Genomic DNA, 19120 nt, shown 5'->3' with positions numbered 1-19120 from the left:
TCAAACTAGTGGCAAAAGTTAATGACGGAGCTTTTACATGTTCTGTTTTTAATATGTTGTGATGTTTGATGCTCTTTATCAGTCGTACTAAAGGCTGAGATTAAGACTTGAGTTTGCTTTGTGTTTTGTTTTTTGTTTTTTTTCCTCCGTCTCGCTGTCTGTGACTCCTCCCACACATTCCTGTGTCTGAGAGGAGGAGGTAAGAAAAGGAAGGGGAGCCTGGTGGAAACACTCTGTGGACCCTGATCCAGAGAGGAGAGATGATAAACAACAACAACAACAACAGCTCTCAGCTTGAATGCGTCTGCTTCAGCCCTCTCCCACATTTATCTCTCTGTATCTGAACCGACTGGACGTGTTTCGACTGTGTTTTTATTTCTTTGCCTTCACTCCAAAAAGTTGTGGAGAACTTTCCGGTGGAGTTTGAGGTTTCCAGCCTGACTGTCTGCACTGCAACAGAGCCCCGCTGTGTTTCTGCTGCTGGAGGAGGAGGGGAAAAAACAACAAGGCCACAGAGAGTCTGTGTGGAGGAAATCATGGAGATCCTGGACAGCAGTGAGCCGTTTCTTCACTGGGACAGGAACCTCAGCGAGCTGTCCGAGGCCGGAGAAATCGATTGTGTGCTCAGCACCACAGTAAGTGATCGATTAGCTGGGGTGTAAGTGATCGATCAGGGGTCTGGTTATAGGCTCTGCAGCTGCTCAGCGGGGGATGATCACCCTTATCTCACTTAGTAGAGAGGAGGGGGGAGGATGTGTGTGTCTGTGTGTGTGTGTGTATAGTACCCTGCTCTCCATTCAGATGTTGAGCCTTGGGGTCCAGGATGCTCCTCTGACTCATTTTTACATTTTTCAAACAAATCAGTCTGCAAGGTTTTACTCAGATGACTCACTAAGACACACATTTAAAGCACTCTACACAAGTATATTTACACTGCTGTGTACTTCTACTCTTTCATACTTCAGAGATGAATAATGTGGACCTCATTACAGGTATCTGGCGGTTTTATTTATAAGCTGCTTTCCTGAAAATCATTATTTATCAAATCAAAGCAATTGCTTTTAAAAAATATATATATATTTCCAGGTCCTCATTTATGTAGTATTTCTTTCTTTAGTATAGATGCACACGCAGATATTTTTAGTACTTTTCTCATTCAGACAACCACACTCGTACACCAGTGGCTTTGGAGCTACCAGTGCTATTCTCAAGAATCCTTCAGCATCTGGAGACTCCGAGCATCGAGCCACCATCCCTGCAACAAGTAGATTTAAATGAGTAATAACTTTAGTTTTAGTGCTTTACTAATGCTGGATTCTTTGGAGCTGGCTCTCTACCTAACAGTATCCTTTAAATATTTATAAAGTGTGTTAAAGTGAGCTGCTGCTTCATGTCCCGTAGATGATAAAACCTGGAGTCGGACCATGAACTCGTTATAGCTGCTGTTATTATATTGGTCAGGTATCTTATTTATAAAAGACATCCATGCAAAGTGGGGATATTTAAAGAATTTATTCACGCGCAGTCAACATTATATCGGCTTCAGTTCTACCACGTTATTTGCTTAAACACAAGCTTCTGCTTTTATGTGCCCACAGAAGGTGTTAGTCACAAACAATGGCGTTGCAGTGCAGAGAAAAGAGCAGCAGACTAAAGTAGAAAAAAGAGAGAAACATGAGTGCTGCGTCTGGCCTCAGTAAGATGAGGCCTGCAGTTATGTAACTTGAAGGGTGTCTCCCAGCTGTGTGACTTCTCGGGGAACACTGTGGGCCAAGAGGCGAGCGAGTGAGATGGAGAAAGCGAGACTGAGAGGTGTTTGTGTGTCAAATCTGCATATTTGTGTGTGTGGAGAAGGAAGGGGGAGCGTCGGCATTTGCAGGGAGAAATCCAGCTCACTTACAGGACGGGAATCAGACACCACAGGCGCCTAATGAGCCTGACTTTTGTTTCCATCCTTTCTAAGGACATTGCATTGACTTAATATTAACTTCTCTGAGCCCTTTCCCCCCCAGCTTTAAGCCACGTTACAAATCTGTAATTTAATCATTTGCATCATGCTGCCTTGCCCGCCCCCTCCCCCCCAAAAGTGAAAGAAGTGGTGTTCCTGCTCTATGTTGTGGCTGTGTGATGAGATTTGAGTGAGTAAAGCAGGCTCACACAAACACAGACAGCCTCCCGCAGACAGGTAAAGACTTGTGTTAAAGCTTCAGAGAGAATTCATGCTGTGAATGAAGGGCCTTTAAACACGACCCGAGGCTACAGTTCCTCTCATGTACCTGCAGACCCGAGAGCTGTAGCTGTGATCTTTGAAAAATGAAAATACAGGAAAATGCAGTAAATTATGCAACCGTTTGCATTTCTGTGAGCCTTCCGATCAAAAACATTTACCAAAAGAAGCAGTTGGTCAGGGGGAGGCCAAAAATGGAGCAAAAGTTGAGTGAAAGTCAGCGTTGGTAACAACCCACCACTGGATGTGTAAAAACAGCCATTGTTTTGCTGAATCATTCACCACCACGACTTCACGATGCGCTTGCAGCTTTTTCCCGCCGTTAGCGGCTTTGAGTATGAGCTAAATCTTTAGAGAAAGATGCATATCATTACCAACTTAATGGAAATATTGGTTCCATTCCATTTGCATGTAAGCATTTCTGATGTATTTCTATTTTGCATACGTTATATCTACTGATTTATATACTGCAGATCACTGGAAAATGCAGGCAATTTGTTCCAGAGGCAAGACCTGCCACTTGACAGCCATCTTGGCAACATGTCTGGGCAGTTATTTCTGCAGCCGCATGGAAATTTATTCAAACTTCATGTACATAATCAGTTAGATCTGATTATAAAGTGCTTTAAAAGTTTGTTAATAAGGTTCATACTTCTTCTACACAGCTCATTTCAGAGTGCCTTCGACAGGTGGTGTAAAATAAGTATTTTGCTAACATGACATCACCTAGCTAGCTGTTAAAGAAATCTTTTTCTTTTTTCCAACCTACGGCATTGCCCCCTGCTGGCCATAGGTCACATTGCGCTTACCTAAACTATATATACTATATATATAGAAGTACTGGGACACCTCCACATTACACCTCCAGGAGCTGCTCAGCCATGGGGGCCGTGAAGCTCCCAGCCTTCAGCTTCTGTGCTGATGTTAACGTCAGAGGAGGTTTGGAGCCCTGCAGTTACTGAGTCAGCAGAGCGTTGGTGACGACCGCACTCTGTGACTTTACGTGGTCTGACGCTTCGTGCTGGAGTTGCTGGTATTCCTGAAACCTTTGTAATAAAAACACCTGGAGTTGATCGTGGAATATCGAGGAACCTCCCAAACTGACGTGTTGCATAATTTTGATGTCGTACCTGTTCCGATGGGACTGAACACACCTGAATTCACAGATTATAAGGTGTGGCTAATTCTACTTTGTTTTGCTACAACAACAAGTACATAAACCAGCCACTGCATGGTGATATACTCGTGCAGCCCCCTTTTTTTGCACCATCGCCTGCTGATTGGCGGAAACTTTGTAATCTCCCACTTTGTGGCTAAAGTTGGTTGAACTTCTCAGACTGAAGACAGCTGAGCAAAAGTCTGAAACTTTTTTGATGTTCATTCAGACGACAAATCAGCGAAATGTGCTCCCTCCAAATCTCCTTAAACCTGTTTCTAAAATCTAGAATAAAAATTAAAAGAACAAATTTTTTATATTTTGTGACTTTTAGCAGAATCAGCCTTACAAATCGGTTAATCTTTAACACTAAACACACTTTTCACTTTAGTTTCTTTGCGGTGAAACTTCACCAACATACACACACAGCCCAGGTTGTGTTAAGAGGCAAGGTGCTCCTGTTAGGTCACTGGACACTATATTTAGTAAGGCATGAATAGCATGTGTGTGTGTGGCAGTGGGGGATGCATGATTGCAGAAACCAACAAGCCTGCAGTGTTTGAATCTCCGGCAGCTTGAGAAGCAGACTGGAGTCTTTGTTCCTCCGTTCAGGTCGTGGGTCGGGTCTCTCTCGCACTTTCTCCCTCCTCCACCCCTGGGGAGGGAGGTTTTTTGCCATTCGCTAGAATTCCTCTCGACGGTGTAAAGCTTCTCCGTCGGTAGCACGTGTCGTTTCCTCCCATGTCATCCCGTCGCTGTTTGAAAGCTTTTATCGTGTTCAGGTTTCTCAGGTTTTTGAACGATAACACCTGCTTGGTTTAAAGGTGGAGGCGCTACTTTTGTTTTTCCTGTTTCTTTTTAGCCTTTTATTTCCACTCACCCGTGAAATTCCTTTAGTGACACTGTAGTAGAGTAACAATACATATTTTAGGCTTGTCTGTCTGTCTGTTTCAAGAAGTTGTTCAAGTCTTGTGCAGTTTTCTGAAAAAACCAGTGTAAATTATTTAGTTATTGAAACATTTTAAAATCTTGTGTATTCATATTTTTACTCTTTAAAAATTGAGTTTTTGAAGAGACGGGTGACTTTTGTACCTGTGGTACCATTTTTTCGTCATGACAATCCACTTGACGCCTTTTACTGCCAGGTGTGGAAAAGAGATCTAGTTTTGCTTCACCTTTCAAATAGTCCAATAATTGTCCTTTTTTAGCTCAATTCTTGGTCACTACCAAATGTTTCTGGTTAGTTGCTAAATTCTGTCTGAACTTGTGTCTTTGTCTGTCTCCGTGGTATTAAGGGAAATTGTGGGTTTTCATTTACGTATTTATTTGTTGTTGAAAGAGACTCAAAGCAACACATGAATAACAAAACCTTATGATAAAAGAAGTTGGAAGTGTTTGCGTGCTTGAGTTAGATCTAGCTAAAACATATAGTTTGGAGTCATTTCACAGAGTATTTCACAGAATATTCAGTAGATTTACACCTGAAAGAGACGTTAGTGACGCTAATCTGTCCTGCTCTAACCTCCTTAATGGTCATTTAATGACTCTTGAGTGTTGTGGGATCATTACTTGTGTTAGACTTGTTTTCTGTCTCACTTTTATCTTATCTCTGCTCCTTTTTCTTGTGAAATACCAGATGTTTTTGTATGTGGAGACGTGAATGAATCACACACTGGGACTGCTGGGCCCAGGCCCAAGGGTCAGGGTGGCCTGGACTAGAGTGTGCGTCCCACGTGATGGTTTTCGTTTTTATTCAAAGGTCACTCCCAAAACAACCACGGTGGCCATTTTCACGCACGCACGCGGTCCTGCCTTGAAGTTGTCTAGACGCATGTCAGAATCAATCGGGTCAGACGTTAAATGCCCTTTGACCTGCCAGCTCTCTAATACAAAGATCCTGAAACATCTGATTAAGCTGATGTGTAAAAAGAGCAGGTAACAGTCTTGTGAGTTTAGGGACATTGTCTAGAGTTTGATGTGAAAGCAGCTACAAAATAATGCAAAGTATTTGTAGAGCATCAGCATGTTCACAGAATCAGAAACTCATGGGAGGAAAGCAGAAAGAAATGCACACTGACCACAGTAGTCAGATGGAACAACCACCAAGAGATAGAAAACCACTGCAAACACACACAAAAAAAAACCCAAGACAGCAAACAGAAACAGAAAAATGGATCCAAAGACTCACTTTGTGTGTGTTTGCCTGTGAGTGCTGCTTGTGTGCAGGAGTGATGGGGTCTGCTCTTTTATTTTCAGTTCTGTATTTTGTGTACGTGAGTATTTTTGCTTGATTCATGTTCACGAATAAGCATTTATCTTAGTGCCGCCACTGTCACACATCCATTTAAGCCAGTTTTCTTCTGATCGACTGCCGAGGTCATATTAGGGATATGCACTCTCACTGATATCATGCTAGAGTCAAGAGTGGACAAAAGAAGGCGTTTAGAGTGGTTTGAAGCCAAATCAACAGTACAAATATGACAGGAAATAAGGAAAAACACGTTAGACCCTCTTAAACAAAGAAGGGAAAACAAATCACTCTTCACACATACACCTGTAGCTAAGACCTGCAGCAAGTGGAGAAGAGACAGAAAGTGACGGTAAGATCATATGTTTGTCAGAGGCTTCAGGAAAAGGAGTCAGGAAGAAACCTCTGATTTAAATTCCATTTCAGAGTCTGGCAGGAAGCCGAGCACATGCTGAACTCGCTGCCCTTGCAGTGAGCACAAGAGACTGACATGCAGGGGGAAAGTGTGCGTTTGCTCCACATACGCGCTACAGCTTTCCTTACATAACACTCAACATACCTACAGATAATCTCTGGGCGCTATCCATGAGCGTAACTCCAGCTGTAACCCAGCACTTTTATGAACACATGTGATGGGCTGGTGGCGGCTCGGCACACTTTTGGGACAGAGGTGTTTTATTCCAGCAGAGGGGGAACAGCTTGACCCGTGTGCTCACACTGCAGAGCCTGTTCTCCGTCGGGGCAGGGCATCCTGCTCGCCGGTGGCCTCGCTCCGTCTCTCTCTGAATGGTCCGAGTGTGTGCTGTAACATGAGTGTCAGAGCGCGGAGAGAGATGCTCATTCAGGGCATAGGGACACACACAAATGCACAAACAAAAGTGCGCACACACACACACACATTCACAGCAGTATTTTATTCTTAGAATCACTGAAGCATAATTTTACAATACAAGGATTCAGATTTAAGCTCGAATTGTTCACGTTGCATGTCACAACCAGGCACGCCTCTTTAGATTTGTTCACCTGTAACTCAAGTCTGTGCTGAAGGAGCATACCTGAGTGTGAGAACAAAGCTCAAAGAAGCTGTTATTAGCGCAGGCGTGGTGCCGGATCTTCAGGTTGTTCGCAGAGGCGACTGTGACTTTCGCACAGGAACAAAATGATGACGCAAAGATCCTGTGACGCAGTCTGATTTATTTACAAACTGAAGCGTGTTTGACAATCCGGTTCCGGGTTATGAATGGAAGTCGTAAGTTTAGATAAATATGCAAACGAGTGCAATAAATTTAAACTGTAGATGCTTGACAGCGCAGAAAGTTTGTAATATCCTTTTGTTAATAGTTCATCTGCACAGGTTTTTAATAATCAATTAATTTCTTATCAAAGGAACCAGAGATGACCCTAGTTTTAAAAACCTGAACATATTCAGTTTACTGTCATTTAAGGAAAAGGAAAACAGCACATCGTCACATCAGAGAAGCTGAAACTGGAGCAACATTTTCACTGCTACTTAAAATGATTAAAACAATTCATCATTTCAGGTTCAGTTTTTACCGTCTGGTCCTGAATTCTGGTTACTGCCTAAACTTGTCTGCTATGCTGGTAATTTGGTAAACCCACACGCTTCCTTAGAGTCAGGTAAATCCCGACAATTAAATAAAATAGCAGATTGAAGGGGCCAAATTCTGTGTTTACTCTTAGTCTGAGTCTGACTTTGACTCTGAATACCTGAACTGGCCAATGACTTCGAGTACCACTGAGACACAGGTTGAGACAAGTAGGACTAATACTAGCAGGTAAACGGGGATGAAATGGATGTGTTTGAATTGGATTTCTGTAAATGTGTATTTGGAAGGCTGAATGTGGGTTTTATTGCTTCCCTCGACTTTGTTTTGAGTCTGTCGCACTTCCTGAATCTCCACAATAACATGATAAGTCAGATTTCACTCAGTGATTAGAAGAAACTGTCTGAATAAAGAACATTTTACTTTAGTGAGTTCATCTGAAAAATCAACTCTTTAGATTTTTCTGGCCCACGCTGCTGCTTATCCAGCTGTGTAGTTTTACTGTAAGTGTCCCAGTTTTGGAGATGGTTGCCTTCTCAATGGTCATGACCCTGTTAACGCCACATAGCCTCAGTTTCTTTTTGGATCTGTTCTCCTGCTACTGAAATACATCTAAGGCTCAGGACTGTCTGATAGGATGCAAATATTTATGGTATCCCTCTTCAGCTGACCTGCTGAAGAGGGATACTATAAAGACCTGCTTTGGGGGACAGTAGAGGGAGAGAAAAAGAGAAGCCACAGACCTGGATGTAAGCAGTTTCATTAAGGAAGTATTTTCTAAGCAACCAGGTCAAAATTCATGAAAAGGACCTTTTTTATTGGTTGTTTGAGCACCACAAGTCAAGCGGACCAATCGCACCAAAAGTATACAGACCAGGAGTGTCAAACCCACGTTAGTTCAAACCTCAGCCTACAAACCTATCATATTTATACAACTGATGAAAAGCAGCCTGAGATCTCTGTAATAAAGTATGTGCAATTTCAGCAATGCAATTATAAAGAAATGCTTTTGTGGTAAGTCAGTTAAGCCAGTCAGTGCAGCTCTTCAGGTTTAAATCCAAATCTAAACTCAGTCTTAACTTACTAAGTAAACTGGCCTTGTTACTGTGGACCTGCTGTAAAAACAGGAGAGTCTCTCATAATCATGAGTTCGTGTATTTATTGGGATACAAAGACAAAATAAACACTTATTTTCTGTTGTGTGGAGGACATTCAACATTTCTGGTCTGCGTTGCACTTTTTTTGCATTCAGTAGTAGTAGTCAGCAAGTGTTTGCAGACAAGTCGGCATCTTCCGTACCAGCTAAAGGTGACCACTAGGAGTGCAACGATACACAAAATTCACGGTTCGATATTTTTTCGATACAAAAAAATGTTCATGCTTTTTTAATTTGTCATTTATTAAAATTATAAATATATATTTTAACTCAAAAGTACAGTTTTTAAATTTAATGTTGCTGAAACAACAAAGTAATAAAAAAAATAAATCTATCTGATCGAGAAATCACTCATCTTTGGAAAAGAGAGTTTATTACAGAGAAATGTCTCTTTCCAAAATAAAAGCTATACTATACGCTTCTTCTGGGCTATATTCTCAGCAGCATATTAAACATATCAGGTCCCCATAAGGAGAATCATGTGCTAACGGCTGTCTAAATGACTCGGGTAAAGTTTGTAGCATGCGTGCTTGTTGTTTTTGTCTGCTTCCACTTGTCTTTGCACTAGGATGATGTAAATATGCAGTCATATTCGTTGTGTTCCCACTAGTGCTGTCAGCATTAATCTGAAATGACGTTAACGCCACAACACGGCAAATCTCCGTTAACGAGCTACCGCGAATCGCCCTGTGCGTGGGGCTGGACGGCGTCAACACGTTAACGAGCTAACTGCGCTAACGCAGTAGTTCCCACCGATGTAATTGACCATTGCGTGGCACATCCGACATACTGTTTTACTTTAGTCCATGACGCGCTTACCTTCAGGGTCATACCTCACATGAAGACCAAAATAGTTCCAAAGGCCAGATCTGAATGAGGGTGGGGGAGGTTCAATTTGTCATGTTGCAATGAGCTTAGCTTCTGTCTTGCTAGCTTGTGCTGCGCTCAGTGGATCTGCGCTCGACAGTGCAGCCTAGGCGGAGTAGTCGAACGCAGATCCACTGAGCTCTCAACACAGACAGCATCGTCAGAAGAAAAGTTGATAAAATAAATTTAAAAATTTGTATTGTTCGATACATATGCGTACCAAACCGAAAGCACTGTATCGAACGGTTCAATATCGATACGAATATCGTTGCACCCCTAGTGACCACGGCAGCCTGCAAGAAGTCTCACCTAGTCGCTACCCGACACCTCCAGCAGCCGGTCGAATACACAACTCTCCCCACGATTGGTGGTTGCCAGGAAGTTGCAGACTAGTCTAAAGGCCTTTGTGAGCAGGATGGTTAAAAAATCCAAAGTTTATTTGTTCCTTCTTTGCATTTTCCAAATCCATCCAGGGAGTAGGATTGAACCCTGGTGGGCCGATTCTTGTCCCTAGACCGTATGTTTGTCACCCCGAACTGACAGACAAGCATGGCTGCAGAGTGATTCAAAGTTTCCTGCTTTAAAACATTTAAATGCACATTTATTTCATGCCGAAGCTGGACTGCACTCACTGAAAAGTTTTTAAAGAATCCGACTGAACTTTTAGGTTTGAATGCTTCTACACTGAGAATAAACTCTCTGACTTTTCACTTTCCTGCATCTCGTTAATCATGTCACTGTTTTGGCCTTTAAAAGTGACAGTGGTCTGCAGATGGTGCACACACACACACACAGAGGATGAGCAACACTTTTTTTTTTCCTTTGTCAAATCTGATGCAACTTTTCTTTTGACTTTGAAAGTGGACTCAGACTTGAGCTTGCTGCAGGCGTGCAGCCATTTGAGAGCAAAGCGAAGGTAGTAATCAGCGTGGGGAGGGATCATTATGGAAAATCCACAGGAGCCTTCGTTCTTTGAGGCAAAGCTAAATTTATCCCTCTGTCTGTATTTCTGTCTCCTTCTACCTTTCTCTCTCTTTTTCTCGCTCCATCCTCTATCTCTCTGCCCCCTCTCCCCTCAGCTTTAGGCACCATAAAAGGTTTTAAATGGCAGTGTGTGGTTAGCAGGGTGTGGGTTCAATGTCCCTCTGAGTACTTTATACACCCAGCCCTTAAATGAGCCTTGAGGCGGTTTTACGTCGAAGCCGCTGTTGGTGAAATACAGATAACTGACCTCTTGTTCTTTACTCTTTAGAAGCATGTTTGGTTTTTTTAATTCTTTAAACGGAAGAGTTTCAGGCGAGTTTTCAGAGCTGCTCTACAGGATTTTGTCCATGTTAGAAACTTTAAATTCGCTGAATAAACAGAACTTCAGTGGCTTTAGCAGCTTGTAGTGAGACTTTGGGATTTTTGCATGAGCTCCACTATTTCATGTATTAAACATCAAAGCGTGTAAAGCCTGTAAACTGGGTATTAAACAGTGTGAGCACCAAGAAACGCTCAGCTTTGATGTTTTTGTTTTTTTAGTAGCTGGTAACCTGCCTTGTGACTCAACAAAAGTCCAATCCAGACCTGTTTAAGATGCTAATCTGTCCATCTGCTGTCGAGTTAGCATTTCACTCCTCTTTCTACCCATTATCCACCACCTTCCTCACCCCCCGTCACTCCTGCTAGACGAGTCAGCTCCTGTTGGAAATGCCAGAAACGTCTCTGCAGCTGTTCCTGACTCGTCTTTCTGTATGTAAAGTGACTTGATCAGTCTGATTTGTTTCCTAACCTTTCATTCTTTCACATATTAATGCATTTCCTCATAATTTTCCATGAATCCCCTCTAAATGGACTATTATGTTTAGCAGTATCGCTGTAATCTGTCTCAAGATGCAGATTCTTTTTCTGCAGAAGTTGTTGAACGCTTTGTTCAACACAAACTTCTGCAGAATTTCCACAGAAAAGCACTCTGCAACATGCCAAATCTGTCAGTCTTTGAGGTTTTCTTTTAGACATTATAAAGTATTACCAAACAAACAGTTGTCGGTTATACAACATGAGTCTGCAAAAGCAGAAAGATATTAAAACCTATCTGAGACTAATTCAAATGCATTTTAGCTTTTTCCACCTCTGAATTAAGTTTGTATTTTCTGTTGTAATCATTTCGAATCCCTAATTCTTTCAAATTGAATATATTCTACATTGCTGGATCTGATGTTTTATCCCATATTTCCCACATTTTTTGGCATTCCCACTCATTGACTCCCAGCCATAATGTAAACTACTGATGAGGACTGCTCCCCTACGACCTCCTGGTCACTTGGGAAAAATGGAGTATTCAATGACCAGTTACTGGGGAGCTGAAGCTGTTGAGGGTGCAGCACCAAAATCCTCATTGTGATCACTTTGGATACTAGCACGATGCTGTAGTTTACATTAAAGTCACCCACATAAACACTTGCTAACTGCTCGTCGAGCTGCACTGAAATTTGAAAACAGTTGTCACAAACTGGAAAGGGAGAGCTTTCACCTTCAAAGTAAAAGTTGTGGTACTTTACCAGCGTGTTTCAGAAGGTAAAACCTTTACTTTGAAGGCCCAAAGTTCTCTGTTTCTGATTTGTGTTGCACTCTTTTTGCTTTCACTACAGCTCGACAAAGGGTTGGTGAGTGTTTGCAGACAAGTTGGCATTTTTCATGCGAACTGCTTGTGACCGCAGCATCTTGCTAGTAACCAAAGCAATCACAAGAAGTTTTTAAGCAGCATCCTGTAACTCTTTGTAACCAGTTTCACTCTAGCAACACAATCCAACCACTTGCCACACACATTTTGCCCTAGCGACCTCTGGAGGGTCACTGACCGGTCTCCATCCCCGTGTTGTCTTTAGGCCTTAAACACACAATTTTTTTGGTTTTACTTCAGTCATTCTTGGTGAGCTTCAGCAGATGTTAGCGACACAGAAAGTTACTGCATGTGAGTGTGAAGTCGCCAGATGTGGCTTCACTTTAGGGTGTGTGCAAACTGCACCAAGCAGCCCGGTTTGTGCTCGTTTTGAAAGTGGAACATAAGCTAAACATTTAGTCCATTTTTAGTTTTAGCACATTACTCAGTGCAAGTGTGGAGAGACTGAGGAGAAAGTATCACAAACTACTGAAGATCCGTATATCTGTCGGGATCCACAGACTCCGTTTATGCATGACATTGAGAAAATTTCATCCTTGTTGTGTTTTCATTACCCAAATATTAGATTTTAGCATCCTCTTTAAACCAGATGTTCTGCTCTTCTGACAGAGCACACCTTTTTTATAACCTGAACCTTTCAATCACATGAGACGCTAACAGGCCCAGTCATCCATGCAGAGTTCACCACATGTGTGCAAGTGGCCTGCATGACTTTTCATTGAAGCATGCGTCTGCTTGGAAAGCATCCACCCCAGGAAAATTTTGCTAACAGGGGAATCAAGATCAGCAACGCCCCCAGGACGGCGCACTATAGGGTGCACAGCAAGACCAGCGCCGGCCCAGATTTTACCCCGAATCCAGCAACAAACCGGATAAACTGAGCTTTAGGAGAGATTATCTTCAAATGAATCCCTAAATCTTCGCACATCAACACAGTGTTGAAGAAGTTTGTGTTGTTGGGAGAAAATCAGAGGCTCGAGAGAGCTGGAAGAACTCAAAGTATGTGTGAGTAAGGGTGAAGGAGTTCAGATGGAGAGGTGTGAGTGTAATGGTCAGTGTTAGCAGTGCAGAGATGGAAAAAGTTAGGAGCGTGCTGACCCAGTTTTTAAGAAGGAAATGCACACAAGATGAGGGCCAGCTGTGCTTGTGTTTAACAGAAACGCTGCCTCCCTGCTGCGTCTGACTAGAGACAGACCACACAATGATTTTATTATCGTACCAATATTTTGACCTGTGGAAAAAAAAAAAAAAAAATATATATATATATATATATATATATATACATGTATTTTTTTGTTTGTTTTTTTTTCTCTTGGGGCTTGGTACCCATTGTCGGGTGGGGGTGATGATATCTCCCCCCCTGACCTGTCGTCCTGGTCAGGGGGACAAGCTGTGAGAGCAGTCCCTTCTTCCAAATGTTGGGACACTGAGCCACTTGTTGTTTCGCTGAGTTTTTAATTTTTGCAAATTTTTTTATAACTAACGTGGAAGCGAACAATGACAGCAAGCGATTGATCACTAAGACTTCGTTATAATGTACTTTTGCTAGCTAAACCTAAACACCGCTCTGAGGCGTAGCCACAACAGTGAAAGTCACAATTTTTGGTCCAGTACTTTAACGTTTAAACTCTGACTATCTCATGAGTCCAAAGTTGTTAGTACGCTGTATTATGGTTTAAAAATTTAAAGTACAGCTTGCTGCTAATCCGGTTGTTCAGTGATGACATGACGAATCCTACTTCCGGGCCTAAAGTAGCCTGTGTTTAATATGGCTTTTGTGTTGTTAACATGTTTAATGTTATGTATTTTCTTCTATTTGATCTCAAAAAGCTCCTAAAACAGTCAGTGATCACTGTTGACCTCCCTCGGCTTTTATTACCGCTAATCATTTATTTAAGCTCAGTTTTTAAAACCTTAGGATGTAACTACAGCCCAGCCCATGCAGCAGTATATGAATGACTAACCTCGTATTGTGGATGGATTATCTCAGTTGTTCTCCTGGCTGAAGTTTGGTCCTTTTACAGCATCCTGCCATGCGATTACATTTGTTCCTGACCACCGAGAACACTCACGTTAACTTTTATCGAGTGGAAAAAAAGTTAGCTTGTTTATATTATGCTAACATAGCTGTGTCGCTAGCGGTCACGTAGCACATCATTATATACCAGCTAGCCCAACTTCAGTAACCCTACAAACCTCACTGCTGTTTAGTTTTCTGTCTTCATTTATGCTGGAAGTGATAGCAGAGCTGTACGTTTTAATTTGTTTCCAAAACCCCGCAGTCAGGACATGCTATATTGTATTTAGATAGAAGCTAGCGAGCTAACTCCCTGCTAACTTCTAACTCCTTTAGATGTCATAAATTCCGTTTTCATGGATGCCTGGATGTTAAACTCAATTGTTACACCTGGTAGAGCAGAACGCTGATCATTTTATTAAAGATGAAAGACTTTAGACAGTTTTTCAACTCTCAGTAATGCCATAGTGATCGTTTGATATATGGACCTGCAGCGGAGTTTAGACCCAGACACGGCTAGTGACGTCAGACTGAACAACCGGATAGGTTTTTCCTCGAAAGCATCAGACCTTACAGTATTAACTGTTTTCACAAAAACAAAAAGTCTTGTATTTTTACTGCAGTTTGTCGCTGTTTTCTTGAAAAGCAATATATTTTTTATTATTAATAAGAAGCTTTTAGCAAAAAATAGTCTGCGTGGAAGATATAAAGCATTTGTCGGGGACTATTTTCAGCTGTGGATTAATACCTAGTGTTTGCTTCAGCAAAGACAGGGTTTTGGCCAACAGCAGAGCTTCATGACACAGAAGAATAAGATGCAGATTATCAGGCAGAATCGGTTCACTGTTGGTCTGTTTATGACATTTGTTCTTCTCATAGGTTCCACTGTAAAAACAGGCTAAATAAATACAGGCTGATATCATTGCCTGCTCTCCGGTGAGGTCATTGTGGAGGGTCGGTGGGGGAAGAGTGGGGGTTGCACAGATGATAGGTCAGTATGACAGGGAAAGAGTGGAAAGTGTGTGTCAGTCTGTGTTTGTGGGAGTTGAAGTTGGAACTTTTTGGGAAGCTGTTAGAGACAGGCAGAGGGGTTGGCGGGGGGAGGGGATGGGTTGGGTTTTACTCGTCAGGGGACCCTGAAACGGTTTTTCCATTTGTCTTCTTGTGGGTCTGTTTGTGCCGCCTCCGTGCTGCACACACGCATTTCCAGTACCATCACTGCATGCTTCAGAGAGCAGCTGACTCACAGCTCTGAACTTTGACTCGGGATGTTTTCCATTCCGGGACCTCAGAGATTCCCATTTTGAACACATTTCCTGTCGCGGCTCCATTTAACTGCTGACATTAAGGCTTTTTTTTTTAAATAATTCAGCTTGAAACATTAATGAGGTCTGAGGCCGCTGTGTTAGACAGGAAATGGATGTTAACCTCTGGAAACCTTTATTTTGAAATGGATCCGCTGCAACTTTTGCAAAGTTCAGATGTTTTTTGTCTTTGTGTTTGTTCATACGTGGGTGGAGGGTAAACAGCGTTGCTGGACTTAATGCCTGCTGTTATTCTCTCTCACATCCTGCTGTTTACATCCGTTAACCGTCTCTCCGCCCTACCATTATGTGTAAAAAGAACAAAGTCTGATATGTGATAATATCACTGCTGATGCTAATGCAGAATGTTTTGTATGCTGGAACAGTTTCTCTAATTTAGGGCACAGAGTCTTCCTTCAGATTCACCCACAGCATCTGATTAGTCTTTGTGACCTCTGAGCAAGTGTAGAGCATAAAATCTGCTTTAGGATTGCTCAAAAGCTGCATTTAATAAATCTTTTTACCAGAAATTACTCAGTCAACTATATCGTAAACCAATTGTTTGGTTATGTAGCCTGTAAAATGTTAAAAGTGCTCATCACACACGAAAATAGAATAAAAAGTAGAGTAAATCCTCTCTTTTCAGAAACTGTTAGTTATTTTTAGGTTGAAACAATTATTTGATCAGAAGAATTGCATGAGCATTTACCCCTTACTACACCTTGGTAGTACCAAGTCAGACCCCTTTTACCTTCAGAGCTGCTTTAATGATTTGTGGCAGGGATTCAACAATGTGCTGGAGACAATCCTCAGAGATTTTGGTCCATGTTGACATGAGAGCATCACACAGTCGCTGCACATCCATGATGTGAATCTCCCGTTCCGCCACATCCCAAAAGTGCTCTGAGATCTGGTGACTGTGGAGGCCATTTGAGTTCAGAGAACTTAGTGTTCAAGAAGCCAGTTTGAGATGGTCTGTGGTTCGTGTTGTGTTATCTTGCTGGAAGCAGCCACTGGAAGATCGATGCACTGTCATAAAGGGAAGGACCAATCTGGTCATTCTCCTCTGACCTCTGGCATTATTCACAGAGAACCGCTCACGGGATATTTTCTACTTTTTCGACCATTTTCAGGAATCCCTAGCGATGTTCATGTGGGAAAACCCCACTAGACCCTCCAGACCAGCCTGCCTGACAACAATTCCAAAACATTCAAAGTCACTGAGTTGCTCTCATGTGATTGGCTGATATTTTTTTTCTGTCCTCACTGCCTACTGGTTGTTTTTTAATCTGTTTCATATACTCTCAATAAGGGATTTCACTGTCAGTCCACCTCTTAGTGCTTTGTTTCACATTCTGCAAGGCCAATGTTAACTCTTTACCTCTTGAAAGCCTACGAGGAGTAATCCCTGAAGCTCATATTTCCAGCCTGCTTCCAAGACAGAGTGAGTGGGTTTGGATCAGTTAGCCAGGGGGATCTCTGCCCCCTCCTACCCTCGTAAAAACCCGGAAACTATTCTAATGGTCGACAAACCATGTCGTTATTGATTCATACTGAGCTGTCAAAACTTGTCATTAAGGGTAGAGTTGAGGTCGTCAGATGTTGTTTTTGTGGGGAGAATGGTTAAAAGCTTTTGTTTACATGCTTAAAAAATCCGGTACAGAGGCTTTTAAAAACTTGTGCTATCCTATAAATTACCATCATGTTTGGGACAGTCCTGCTTCAGAGGCTCAGCGTGTACCTAACCCAAGGCTGGAAGTAAAAAAGGCCCAAAAGCTTTAAGTGGCAGTTCCTGCAGTGCAGACATACAAAAAGTGCTTCTTTCAGCAGTCAGAAGAACTATAAAAAAAGCTGTGCTGCTCAGTGCTGGGCAGTTCGTCAGATTTTAAAAGCTTTGTAATTGATAACAGCCTCCTGTGAATGGAAATAAGCTGATTAGAGCAGTAAGGATGGAAACTGTGAGGTTAGAGGCCAAAAAACCCCAAATAATGAGCCAAAAGGTTTTGTGTTTGAGGGAGGATTAAATTGATAAAGTTTTAAAAATGATAACATCTAGTTCTTTGTTTTAAATGATAATAAATTTAATATTTTAGAGGTTTTGGCATCCTGTAACATTTCTTTCAGTTTTAAGTACCCATGACTGTTTAGAAAAGCTGAAAAAGTTTGAATTTGAATGAAAATAGTCATTATTTGTGCTTCTAATCATCCAGGCATCCTTGACAGCTGCTGGTTTTCTGCCTTCCTCTGTTATTATCCTCTCTTATCCCCTGGTGCACTCGCTGCACCTTTGATTACCAAAAGGGGGGGTGGTTAGCGAATCAAGCTGGGATCGAAGTCAGGAATCTGGGTCAGGGAGTGTCTCTATGTCCTTATCGGTGTGAGAACCGGATCGTGTTTCTCTTGGAATGAAGAGGTTTTTGTCAAACAAGGTCGTTCCTGGCTGAGCTTCACATCTCTTCAAATTCCCTCGTGGCTGTGGTGAGATGGCTGTGTGTTTGTGTGCCTGCGGATGAAGCTTAAACAGCTGGATCTCTGTGAACTTTATCGCTTGTTTTATGTCAAACAGTTTGTTAAAAGTGATGGAAGCTGCATCCTGTGAGTTCTTACGGCTGTCTGGACATGTGGGCTCAGTGCTGGGCTCACCTGCTACTGCCACCTCCCCCCTCAGATAAGATCCAGATAGCCAAACCTCTCCAAGGTCTGTGATTTGTCTTGTTGTGCTAACACAGACAGTATCAATGCCACAGCGCGGACAGATCAAGCCCAGTGCTGCAGAGACAGGTTTAACGTGGTTCCAGACTGATTTATGATCCTGCTAGCCATCACGTTTATCTAATTAAACTAATTTATCTGTTCTGAAAGACATTTGTGTTGGCCTGATCCAGTGCAGTTTGTTTTTGGTTTGATAATAGCATGCAGGGATTTGTCTCAGTCTTCAGGCATCTAGTTGTGTTTGGTGACTCACTAAAATGTAACTGCAGAGAATCATTCCCTGTCTCATTCCCTTTTTTAAATGAGATCTTTCCAGGCTTGTCAGGTGTGACTGCTGTGATTCACATTTTCAGTTGTTAATAGTTTATTTCACTGCAGATTAAACGGCCTTAACCAAACAAATTTGAGCTGATTGGCTCTGAAAGATTCATGATAAACTAATAGGACTCAGTAGTCTAGCCACAACTACCGTATTTACCGTAATCTCTCCAGCAGGAGAATGTAAGGTACCTTGATAATAATGCTGTTGTTTTGACTTTATGCAATACTTCCAGGTGATCTTATGTGCGTTTCAGTTTCCATAGCAAGCATAAAGAAAAAACTCCCTGTTAACAGGAAGAAACCTCCAGCTCTCCAGATCCTCTGAATCTTTTGATGATATTGTGTAATGTAGATAATGAAATAATTGAGGAGCATTATTTTGAAATTGTTCCACAGTTTGTAGACACAGTTTTTGCAGATTGGTGCACGTCTGCTCTTTATAGTACTTTTTGCATTTCTGGCCTTTTGTTCCCAAGTCTCAGCTTTTTTTGAGACATGTCTCTTGAAATTATAAATTTGTCCCAGTTTAATATGTTTTCTGTGTTTAACAGTGAATAATATTTGGGTTTATTAGGGCAGAAGATGATTTCTTTCTATTTTTATTTAAGTTTTAGGAAGTTTCCCACCTTTTTTGGAACTGGGGTTGTAGAAAAGTTTATAAGCTTAGTTTTTTTGGGTGATGAACGAGGGTTACCAGTGGTTACCATCCTTTACTCACTGGACATCGTAAGAGAAATGAAACACACACAATAAAGTTCATACTCATCAAAGGCTTGAACACATTCTACATTTGTCTTTGGTCAAACGTGTACATGAAAGGCAGATTACGAGTGTAAACTTTAAAACATAATAAGCCTTTTAAGCCAAAAAGTTTTCTTTAAT

The 19120-nt window shown here is 41.8% G+C and overlaps 1 protein-coding gene across 1 annotated transcript in view; it reads left to right on the top strand.

Moving 5' to 3' along the window:
• The first annotated feature begins 3 nt into the window (after positions 1-3).
• creb3l2 (cAMP responsive element binding protein 3-like 2) overlaps positions 4-19120 on the top strand; it is a 35670-nt gene continuing 16553 nt past the window's right edge. The window contains exon 1 of the mRNA XM_082510612.1: positions 4-635. Coding sequence (XP_082366738.1) covers positions 537-635 — 99 coding nt within the window. The 5' untranslated portion in view covers positions 4-536. The remainder of the gene's footprint in view (positions 636-19120) is intronic.

Source organism: Aulonocara stuartgranti, assembly GCF_965226115.1.
Source record: "Aulonocara stuartgranti genome assembly, chromosome: 17".
NCBI lineage: Eukaryota > Metazoa > Chordata > Actinopteri > Cichliformes > Cichlidae > Aulonocara > Aulonocara stuartgranti.
Note: the sequence above shows the minus strand (reverse complement) of the source record. Positions and strands in the feature narration are given on the sequence as shown.